The sequence below is a fragment of the Mus pahari genome, chromosome 16, assembly GCF_900095145.1.
Source record: "Mus pahari chromosome 16, PAHARI_EIJ_v1.1, whole genome shotgun sequence".
In the NCBI taxonomy this organism is placed as follows: Eukaryota; Metazoa; Chordata; class Mammalia; order Rodentia; family Muridae; genus Mus; species Mus pahari.
The window spans coordinates 63,457,133-63,468,936 of record NC_034605.1 but is presented as its reverse complement, the minus strand read 5'-3'; the positions used below and the strand labels follow the sequence as shown (position 1 = coordinate 63,468,936).

Sequence of the window (11,804 nt, the reverse complement as noted above, 5' to 3'; positions counted from 1 at the left end):
TTATGTTGAGTCTTCATCAAGAGAATGCCAGGAAAGAGACCCTTCCAGAAAGGTTCCAGGAAAGATGAACAGGGGCCATTATTTCCTCAAGCATTCAGCTGGTTTCCCTTTTCCTAAGCTGCTTGACTTCCCAACGACTGTTCATTTAACTTCTTTATAAGAAGCATATGTGTAAACATATATAAAGTATAGACTTACTGTATAAGGAATTATGACAAGACTCTGTACCAGACCTGGATGTAAGTTTGGAACCCCATCATTTAATTCACTGTGGATTCAGGCCTATTCCTTAAGCTGGTAGGTTTTACAATCTTTAATCCTTCTTGGAAAACCTCAGATCTTTCTAGAGATTCTAGAGGACTCCTTGGAGTGGACACCTTCCAGGGAAACGGGGTGGATGGACGACAGCAAGGCTATTATCAAGAGTTTCCAGTTCAGCCCATTGTGTCTTCAAGGACATTGCAGAGATTACATTCAGAGGATGTGCAGGAAATAAACATGACTGAAGCAAATTTTCTCAGAGCCACCAGGTGTTGCTGTGGACTTCCTTTGCATCCAATGCCAATTCTGAAAGATAAATCAACTTGGAAGAGTAAATTGTGACTATGGATGCTTATAGCAAAAGGTGATGTTTTCCACTCAATATTACAAAGCTGTAAATTGTATCTATAATTCTTAGCTGATAAAACTGAGGCTAATCATATCTGCTATTCAGCCTTTACATCTTCTATAGATGAGTGTGGAGCTGTTGATGCTCCAAACCCACTGCAGGAGATGAACCAGCACATGGGTACCCTGAGACTGGTCCTGCCCATGGCTCCTCATTTGTGGTATACACTTTATTTTCAATGTAGACATTACTATCATAGAGTTTTAGGAGGGAACTGTGGAATATTGTGTCATTTGAGTATGTAAGCTCAGAAACATCAGCAGGATACTATTCCTGAAGTCTGTTCTCCACCACAGTCAGAATAATTATCGGAAAGGGGGAAGATCAATGCTTTTGCACAAAGCAAAAGACAAATAAAAACATCAAACAGAACTGGGACTCCTGGCCAGAGTGAAAAATCTACGTGTCTCCCAGCATGTTGTTTGGGACCTGCCTCATCAGTAAGAATGTGGGATCCTTCTGTAGCTGCCTAACCCTTCACAAAATCCTGGGAGAGAAAGACAGAGAGATCAAAATTATCCACAATCTTCTACTTTCCATTGATGTCTGAGAATGTAATGTGAAATAGTAATCCATGGATATCTTAGGTAAGGCCTCAAAAAAGATAAACATACTTGTTTCCCTGAGTACTCGAACCCAAGAGAAAAGACAATGTATGGCAATGCAAAATCCCATGCACATATGTTTTGCAAGCATTATTCGTAATATCCAAAGCTTGGGAAAGAAAGAAACACCCTTCCCATATAGAATGGACAAACAAAACGTGTATTCATATACAGAAATATTTTCAGCCATGACAATATAGTACTGACACTGGCTACAGAATAAATGGATTATAAAAGCCTTTTCTTGAAAACACCAGACACAGAAGACTGAATAATTTATGAATTTTTAGGACGTGTATAGAGCAGATAACCACATAGAGAAATGGGTAATTTATGGAAATGTAGAGGAAGGAAATTCAGACTAACTACGACCAACAATCCTGGGACAATTGTTGACATGCTGTAAGTGTACTGGATCTAGAGGCCAGTAATGGATGCATAGAATAGTGAAGATCATTTACCCACAGCACACTATGAGAGGACAAATTGGTTATGTGCAGTGTGATCGCACAAGTAATAAATGATATCTGTAGAGAGAGAAGGAGATAAATAGATAATAGATAGAGTACAGAAATACAGAGATATATGAAGTGTATACAGAGTCCATAAAAAGGCAAGATTGAAACTCATGCCATCAGGACCCATCCTGAGGTGAGTAAAGATCTTCCTACGGAGACAGCCAGGTGCACACATACCTGAGCAGGGTGTTCCAGGGAAAGAATGGCCCCGCCTCTGAGAGCTGGATACTCTTGGCAATGGAAACTTAGCAAGAGGAGAATGCTGCTGTGGTGGAGCTGATGCACAAAGTGTCAGCATGAGCCACACTGAGGCTCCAGGCACAGCTCTGAGCTCTTCACACCTGCTCTGCCTGTCATTCTTTCAGAACCACTGAGACAGTGCTTCATGGACGGTGAGTCAGAATCACATGAAGGGCCCAGGAGCAGTGAGACTGCTGATCTTCATGGTGCACCTGGTGCTGTAGACCAGGGGAAGGGTTCAAGGAGGTGGTGTTCTAGCAAGTACCCAAGACTGCACATGCTGGTAACTGGGAACATCACAGTGGAAAGCGGTTTTTATTGTAGACAAGCAGCCTTGAGTGAACCCGTTTACAGGTGTGAGTGGTTACTGTGGTGGAAATGGAGATGAAGATGGTGTACACCTTCTTAATAAAAGAAAGTAATTTCCATGCAAATCAGACCAGCAAAGATCAGAAACACAACCAAGCCTTTGAGTCCGCATTTGTGTCCTTCCTCGAAGCCCTAATCTCCTTGTTTGCACATTCAACTCTGGAGGTATGAGGGCACCAGGGGATGTGGCATGTGAATCCTAAGGGCCTTCGAGATGAATAACCAAGGTTCCCAAAAATCATTGCCTCATTTGATGAGGGTATCTTCACACATGGCTCAATTTAAAAAAAAAAAAAAAAAAAAGAAAAGAAAAGCTGGCCAACTTCTGTTTACAGGAGGGGAGCATGGGTCAGCTCACTGTTAATGGGGGTTCCGAAAGGGAGACCTGGAAGGGGGAGAACATTTGAAAAAAACAAAACAAACAAAAAAAAAAAAAAAAAAAAAGACTCAGCAGGATGTGTGTTTGTGTTGGGGGAGAGGGGGATTTTATAGAACAATAAAATTAAAGGAGAAGAAATTTGAGAGGAAGTTCCCAGCAGAAGAATTGGGGAAGCATAGGAGGGCTTGTTGTGAATGTAGTATGGAGATGTGATCTGGGCCAGCATCATTTCACAGATGTTGTATGTACAGGTGTTTTAGTGACTGATGTAAACTCTCCTGCTTATATTTTCTTCTGTACATCATCAAAATTTGATTTTTTTTTTTGGTAGGATGTTCAATTTGTAGCACTTCGGGTATTATGGGGAATTTGTCACGGTGTTTTTCCGTGTTATAGGGGTCATGGTTGACAGTGATCCAAGTTTATTCAGTTATTTGGGGAGGGCAAGTTTTATGAGTTAGCTTCTGGTGTCATGAGGAGAAACTCATAGCAAGCTCAAGCTCAAAGCAGTGATTTTTATGCTTTGGCTCTTACAGTCTTTTTGTCCACAAGTGTTTCCTGGACCTTAGGTGTAGGAGTGGCTTGTAGACCAATCCATTGGTTGGGGTTTTCTGGAGTATAACATACATGCAAATACATATATGCATGTAAAAACAATTTATAAAGGAAGAGGCCATGAAGTTGAAGAATAGGGAGAGATATATATGAGGATTTGACAGAGAGCAGGGAAGGTGAAAAATGTAAATTGTAATATCAAAAATAAAATAAAAGTAAAACGAAAGAAAGATTGATATGTGAGAGGAACGAAATAAGCTGTTTGCTTAGGCAAATTTAGATGCCATGTGGAGCTTCAGACATGAACAAGCAAGTGTCCCAGAAAGCAAGTGTGAGCTTCGGTTTGGTGAGGAGTCCGCAGACTGCTGGAATGTGATTTCCCCAATAGCTTCTGGTTCCAGTGGGAAAGCATAGCAGAGTGTGTCTGCTCAGGATCTTCTCTCCTCTCCTTGTGTAGGCAAACCCTTCTGGAATGAAGGTCTGCTATCTAGCTCCCTCATAGACCAGCTTAGAGCATCCCTGCAGAGGCAGCTCAGGGAAGAAATGCTGGGTGGGAGGGTAGAGTAACACCCCTAGGATGCGTTGCTTTGTAGGAAGTGGGTCATTGCTTCCCAGAATCAAGTGGGGTTGTTTATCCACCTAAGCCAAAACAGAGAGACCATATTGTTGAAGAGGAATTTTTGTCATTGATTTGTTAATGTAACAAAAAGTTGATAGGAAGAAGACTTAGAATTTGATCAAAGTATAAATATTTATTAAGTGAATCATGGATCTGCACTTCACTCCCCAGCTCACAGCAAAGCCTGCCTCCATGGAGGCCCACTGCCACCCAGGACAACCAGGTGAGACACCCATACCCGAATCCCCTGACTTCTAGGCCCCTGTCACACCCAGCAGCCGTGAGGCCTGACCCTTACCCTCTAACTCTACCTTCAGATCCACACCTCTACCTTCAATCCCAGATCTGTACTCCACTTTTAGGGCCACACGCCTGCTACCTCCCTGGAGGTCTGTGCCACCCAGGACAACTTGAAGCCTCCTGCCATTAGGGACTACCAGCTCTACTTGCAGTCCTAGAGGCCTGCTACCATAAGGAACTACCAGGCCAGCCAACACCACAGACAACCAGATGGCTCAAGGCCAGTGCAAGAACACAATCAACAAAAGCCAGGGTAATATGGTACCATTAGACCTGAGTTATCCTACCACAGAAAGCTCTGGGTAGCCCAATACAGCTGAAGAGCAATGCTATGACCTTAAATCTCATTTTAGAAAGGTGACAGAGACTTTAACACTCCATGGACTCAAAGAAGCCAAACAAAAAGGAAGACCCAAGTGAGGATGCTTAGAACGGGGAATAAAATAGTCATAGAAGGCAGATTGTGGGAGGGAACAGAGTGGGAGAGGGCATGGGGAGGGGAAAGGAGACTCAGGATCAGGTGTGGGGAAACACAGGAGAAAGTGCCAGAGGACCAGGAGAATGAATGGAAATCTGCAGCTGGTGAGGGGACAGCATCTCTAGGAAGTGCCAGAAACCTGGAGTCTCCCAGGAGTCTATGGGGTGACTTTAGCTGAGATTCCTAGCAGTGGGGATATGGAACCTGAAGTGACCACTTCCTGTAGCCAGACAGGACCTCCAGTGGAGGGATAAGGACACTAACATACCCATAAAACTTTCAACCCAAAATATGTACTGTCTAAAAAAACAATGCAGGGACACAGATAGAGCAGAGACTGGAAGAATGGCCAGCCAGTAACCAGCCCAACTTGAGACCAATTCCATGGGCAAGCATCAATCCATGACACTATTAATGATGCTCTGCTATGCTTGCAGAAAGGAGCCTAGCCTGACTGTCTTATAAGAGGCTTGACCCAGCAGCTACTGAAAGAGATGATGAGACCCACAGTCAAACACAGGAGTAGAGTTCAGGGAGTCTGGTGGGAGAATTGGGGGAAGGGTCGAGGGACACTTATAAGACAGTGAGTGTGGCACTAAGGACATTGATATGCAGGTCTGGAATTGTTAGGATTTCCACTTAGGCATACTGTACCACAATTAAAAAGTCACATGTCTGTTTTTTTTATATATGGTATTGATTGAATCTAAGAATTAAAATGATAAATAAAAATGCAATGACTGTTTTAATACAAGAACTCAGAACATGCTTAACAAAGGTTGTTCAAGAAATATGACTCTAATATTTCCGTAAAAGATGTTTTCTACAGTATACCTTATGTTAAAAAATTAAGGTTTAATAAATGTTGGGTTATTTTTCCTTAGTTTGTTCAATGTTAAGAGCTACTATGTACACACTGTAGATTTGCACGTTTCCTTCACTTAAAATGTGTGCAAACCCTATCTCATTCCCTGCACCAGTTGCTGTGAAAGTGACACCCCTAAGGCAGCAACTGAGAAGACATCCTTTAAGCTCAGAGGTGCCAATCAAACCGGATTCCAAAACCCTGGTGACTCTTCCTGGTCTTCACCTAGATTTCTGCAAATTCCTCACAATGGTTTCTGTAGCAGAAGATGGGAGAGAAGGGAGATGCAGAGTGAGCAGTCAGGATGAGGTGAGTTACAAGTGCGCTGCAGTCTCAGGACATCCCTACCCCAGGCCGAACCTGGGGTGCCTCTGACCATCTCCTCCCTGTTTGGGGATAGCCTGCCTCTAAAGATTCTAAGAAGCCCATTTCTCTTATTGCTGACATTGGTGAGAATGGGCTCAGAGTCAGTAACTTCCAGGAGACCTAGCTTAGACGTGCCTTAAAGAGGAAACACTGGGCTAGGATATAATTGCTCATGGAGAAGCAGTGGCAATTATTTTAACAAAAATCTCTACTTCTATGGGAAAAGCAGGGATGGGGTGGAAATCCACTCACAGTTAGCTAGAACCTTCTATCCTGAGCCAGTGCCAAGCCCTCTGTGAGAGACTTTCTCAGTTAATGTCACGAGACTCACACAATCTACTTTCCTAAACAGGGACCCACTGCCCCCTTCCCCACAGTCCACCAAGGCAGTCTACACCCAATGCCCCAGGCCAGGCTGAGAATCAGTGTCAGTATGTGCCTGCAGTCCCACAGCCTGGAGGTGCATCCAATTGTTCACCCAGCCAAACAGAGGGAGGGACAACTGAGCAGAGACACTGTCCTGGAGCCACAGCTTGGGATATAAAGTCTGCACCCACATGCAGCTGTGTCACAGCCTGAGACCTCAGCAAGCTCTGAAGACCTGAGACTGAAGCCCACCTGCCCAGCTGTTGACATTCCAGGTGAGTCCCATAGCCTTATCAAGGGAGACCTGGAGCTGGCACTGCAGGAGCACCCTTGAGAGACTCCTTGAAGCACCATGTAGCTCCCTAGGAAATGAGAATATCAACTCAACCTTAGCACACCTGTGGTGGCGGTGCAGAGTATAACGAATGGAGAGCCCAGGAGGTCACTGGAACTTTCAGTGGGACAAAGTTGAATAGGGTACAAGTAAGGTGACTGTCAAGGTCTGGGCACAAGAAGTACCAGCTTGCCCCCTAAACTGTAGGTACCACAGGCATTACTCATGTAACAACTGGAGTCACTGTTATACACTCTGCTGTCAAGTATAATCCATAGGTCCAAACTGGCAGGTGCAGAAGATCTAGCATATTGCATGCCTACTGTAACATGTATATTGCATGCCTACTGTAACGTGTCCTATCTGGAGTGTTGCATCAGACAGATTCCTAACTATTGTACTTCTAAGATTTTCTAGAGTGAAAATACCAGGAAGATTTCAGAAGTGTAAGAACCAAGGCCTAGCCTCTTTCCTGGTGTACACTGGTCAAGAAAAGGATAGCTGGTGATCCTCAAATCTTGCAGAACTCTTTGTATGTACTATGGATCACACTATGCATAAGTCACATTTAACTTAGGTGACCTCAGTAACAGTGGCACAAAACCTGAGCCACCTATGTCTTAAGTTGATTGCTGCTTTAGTCTTCTGAAACAAAGAAAGTGTATATAGATCCTGTGGAAAGTTAAGAGCACACCGCACACACTTCAAATCCTGGGTCCATAGGCAGTTAGTTGTTCTTCATTCTTTATCTGTTTTTTTTTTCCACTAAAGAAATTCCTATATAAGTGATTGAAACAAATGCATTCTTAGGCTTTTCAACAAATTTAGGCAAATCATCAATAGAATGATGCAAATAATTTTATTCCACTGCAGCAGCCTGGATTTCTGAGGGGTGAATATCACTGGAACCTCATTTCTTCTCCACTTCTAGGTCTGGAAGCATGACTGCAGTTTTCCTCCTCACCACTCTTTGCTTGGGAGTGGTCTCAGCTGCTCCAGCACGGGATCCCAGTTTGGATGCTGTATGGGAGGAATGGAAGACAAAACATGGGAAAATATACAACACGGTTGGTACCATGGACGTGTCCAGGGGCAACACAGAGACAGTGGTCCTTGCTGTGGCAAGATTAGAGTTTATATTGTGAAAGCAGGTCCTCCCAGACATGACCACATGGCATGATTTATGAACACTGATGGCAAACCACCTTGATGCCACAGGGCCTGGGTTATGGCTTCCAGAGGTGGACAGATACCCTTGGTTCTTATTGGCTNTAGCAGCAGGCCCACTGAGGGAACTAAGGCTGGGCTTGAAGTAGAAAGACCACACAATGTATCTCTTCCAGAATGAAGAAGGACAGAAGAGAGCAGTGTGGGAGAACAACAAGAAGATGATCGACCTGCACAACGAGGACTATCTGAAGGGGAAGCACGGCTTCAGCTTGGAGATGAATGCCTTTGGTGATTTGGTGAGTGTGATGTGGATTGCCGAACATGGTCCTTCCTCTCTGGTTCATTGTAAGTCATCTCTCCATTTGCAATGATTTGTTTACTCTTTCTTGAAGACCAATACAGAATTCAGAGAATTGATGACTGGTTTTCAAGGCCAAAAGACCAAGATGATGATGAAGGTCTTCCAGGAGCCCTTGCTGGGTGATGTCCCCAAGTCTGTGGATTGGAGAGATCATGGCTATGTGACTCCTGTGAAAGACCAGGTAGGACACATAACACATTCCAGGTATCACTGTCCACCAGGAAGTCAGGAAGGGAATGCCATCTTTGACTTACTAACTGTGGCGCTCCATAGAGGTCACTGCTTGTGAAATTATTGTCGTGAGAATTGCTCCCCAAACATCTGTAATCATTTTGTGGGTGAGAGCTTTCTCTTTCTCTCCTAGGGTTCTTGTGGCTCTTGTTGGGCTTTTAGTGCAGTTGGTTCACTAGTAGGACAGATGTTCCGGAAAACAGGCAAACTGATCCCTCTGAGTGAACAGAACCTAGTGGACTGCTCCTGGTCACATGGCAACCAAGGCTGCGATGGTGGCTTGCCAGATCTTGCCTTCCAGTATGTGAAGGATAATGGAGGCTTGGACACCAGTGTGACCTACCCGTATGAAGCACTGGTAAGTATAACCCTATGCTTTTGCACCAGCTTAGATTTTACAAACAATTGTGCAGACCGTGAACTGTTCTAAGAACTCATCTTCCCAAGACGTAACCCATCCCATTATCCTATGTGCTGCCATTAATGTCATCCTTTGCAAGCTCATCCTGTTCCATGGTTTCTGAGTAGCTGTTCCTGCTTCTGTGTGCCTGGAATGCAGGCAAACCATTCTACAAATGACACAGATTTCTCCACTGTGAATTTTCTTATCTATAGGAATACCTATAGGGTGTTATTGAAGACACGTGAGCTAATTTCTATTAGCCACTGAAGTGTACCAGCTTGTCAGGTCTGGTGACATTTTATAGACACATACACTTGGAGATCCTCAGCAGCAAATGCTGAGTCACTTAACTGGATAAGAGCTCAGCTGAGTGTAGTTCTGAGTGACCCAAGTTCCCCAGGAGGTAGATGGCAATAACCTTTTTTTGTTTTCCCCCTCTTTTGTCTTCCAAAGAACGGAACATGCAGGTACAATCCTAAAAACTCTGCTGCTACAGTCATGGGCTTTGTGAATGTCCAATCTAGTGAAGATGCCCTGATGAAGGCTGTGGCCACTGTGGGGCCCATCTCAGTTGGAATTGACACTAAGCACAAGTCGTTCCAGTTCTACAAGGGGGGTAAGTGCTTTCTTCCCAGTAATCATAAGGAAGAGTTATGCCTCCACCATGGCTCATCAAGGTGTCAAAATTTAATGTAAGTATTTTGAGGTATAGGTATTACATTCAACAGGAGCAATATTTATGTGTTACTTCTATTTGACATTAAGGACAATCTAATGAACCTGTGTCTACCATTGTTTTTTAAATAAGCAAGATGGGGTTGTATGTGACCTAATTTCATTGAATTTTCTGAAGTTGCTGCCTGTTTAGGACTTTAAATAAATATTCCATTTCTGTAGTTCAGTCTCAGAGGTGCTTCTTGACACCTGTATTTTGTGTTTCATGCAGTTTCCTTATATTCAGGTTGGGGTTTCTTACCCCGTCCCAAGCAAGTGTTTTCCTGAGGACTTATGCTAACCTTTACTTCCGTTATGTTACATAAGAGCTGATATCCCAAGCCTCACTAACACCAATTCAGTCCTGACTGGGCCCTGAAATTAGAACTGTGTCTATTATTGATGGTGACAGCAGACACTGTGGGGTCATGGGAGCCTCTCATTCGCCTTTGATTTACCTTCCAGGCATGTACTATGAGCCAGACTGTAGCAGCACTAACCTGAACCATGCCGTCCTGGTGGTTGGCTATGGGGAAGAGTCAGACGGCAGGAAGTACTGGCTGGTCAAGAACAGGTATAAATAGCCAAAACCACCCATGTTTGAAACACTAAGGGGAAATGATGTTCACAGGCAGTACTCGGGTGCAGGTGTTAGCATTTAGCCCACATATTTTGAATACAGATGTTTTAGGGTGTGGTGACCATGATAAGAATCTGACATAGTTTGGAGAGGGTTGAGATTGAATTTGAATCAATGCACTTCTAGTATTGAGCCAACATGGGTGGCTTTTCACTGTCCTTGTGTATTTCAACATCTGTTTTAGTTTCAAAGGAGAGGTCATGTAATGGAGGTGCCGCACTGTGTTCTTTCCATTAAACAAGCATCTTCTTCCAGTTGGGGTCAAGACTGGGGCATGAATGGCTACATAAAGATGGCCAAAGACCGGAACAACAACTGTGGAATCGCATCAGAGGCGTCTTACCCTATCGTGTGAGCTGCTGGACAACAAGGAGTGGACAGAGGATGGCATGGACCAAGGAAGTCTTTCCCCTTCGTGGCCCAGCCTCAGCTCTGTGAGCAATGGTGGCTGAGTCACTGGAGTTCCGTGCTATGGTGTGAATTCTGGGACATTTTATTCCAGTTAAATTCAAGTGGCACTCTATGGCTGTAAGCAGTTTTACATCCATGGTGTTTAAATTTTAATTTTTTACAAGATGGATAAAATTTCTATAAAATCTACATTGAAAAGACTGATGGTGCTTCTTTCTGTTTTGGGCATAGTGGCTTCTCTTAAGTAAAGAAGGTGAAGGTGGTGTTTTGAAGATCCTTTTTGTCATAAGTCAGTACAACCTTCATCAGATTTTTGAGGTACACATCCTTAACCACAGTCTCAAAACATGTTGTTGTTTGAAAAATGGTTTCTCAGTGTATCCTTGACTATAACTCACTCAGTAGAACAGCCTTCTCTTGAACTCAGAGGTCAGCCTGTCTCTGCCACCCCATGGCTGGGATAAAAGGCATGTACTACCATGCCTGGCTTATTTTATTTTTTATATACATTGGTGTTTTACCTCTGTGTATGTCTGTGTGTGGGTCCCAGGTCTCTGGAACTATGTTTACAAACAGCTCTGAGCCTCCATGTGTGTGCTGGGGATTGAACCCAGGTCCTCTGGAAGAACAGTCAGTGCTCTTAACCCCTGGGCCATCTCTCTAGCCCCAGAACTTAAATTTTTAATCCACATATGTTTACTAAGCATAAATTATTTGCCCTTATGTATCAGGAAGGTCCTTTAGGTTGTTGCATTGAATGGAGCCTGGGATTTAACTCCCAGTTTTGAAGTGTGAGTCCTGTACCCTGCTGTCACTTTGTAGAAGCCATCTCTCTAGCCAAGTCAACAATCACAGGGTGCTGGCACACTGAAGTGACACTTTCATAACCCTCCAGGGCCTCACAACCCCGAAGCAGGGACATGGGTACAATTTCACTTTTCTTAATATTTACCAATGATAATCTCCTGGCATGCATAACTGATATGTGTGAGATCCAGTGAGCCAGCTGTCTCAAAACTGTAGAAACGTATCCCATCCCCAGGCATTTGGTGCTTGCAAAAAGAAGAGACAATGCAGATTCAAAACAAGGTTTTCTAGGGAATACAGTTAACTCCCCCATTCAGCCCTGTCTTTTTTCCACTGGATGGTTTTAGTTCCCTTGTCAAAAATCAAGTGACCATAGGTGTGTGGATTCGTTTCTGGATCTTCA

General features: G+C 43.8%; 1 protein-coding gene across 1 annotated transcript; it reads left to right on the top strand.

The window, feature by feature from the left end:
* The first annotated feature begins 6,531 nt into the window (after nucleotides 1-6,531).
* LOC110333860 (cathepsin L1-like) lies at nucleotides 6,532-10,788 on the top strand. Its single transcript, XM_021215617.1, has 8 exons — nucleotides 6,532-6,605; nucleotides 7,596-7,731; nucleotides 8,008-8,130; nucleotides 8,227-8,376; nucleotides 8,560-8,784; nucleotides 9,283-9,445; nucleotides 10,009-10,117; nucleotides 10,439-10,788. Exons 2-8 carry the CDS (start codon nucleotides 7,606-7,608, stop codon nucleotides 10,536-10,538), a joined length of 996 nt encoding a protein of 331 aa, XP_021071276.1. The 5' UTR covers nucleotides 6,532-6,605; nucleotides 7,596-7,605; the 3' UTR covers nucleotides 10,539-10,788.
* Nucleotides 10,789-11,804: the final 1,016 nt, after the last annotated feature.

Coding starts and splice junctions, on each gene's coding strand:
- LOC110333860 (XM_021215617.1), top strand. CDS start 7,606: ATGACTGCAGTTTTCCTCCTCACCACTCTTTGCTTGGGAGTGGTCTCA. Junction 8,131..8,226: donor TGAATGCCTTTGGTGATTTG/GTGAGTGTGATG, acceptor TCTTTCTTGAAG/ACCAATACAGAATTCAGAGA. Junction 8,377..8,559: donor TGACTCCTGTGAAAGACCAG/GTAGGACACATA, acceptor TTTCTCTCCTAG/GGTTCTTGTGGCTCTTGTTG.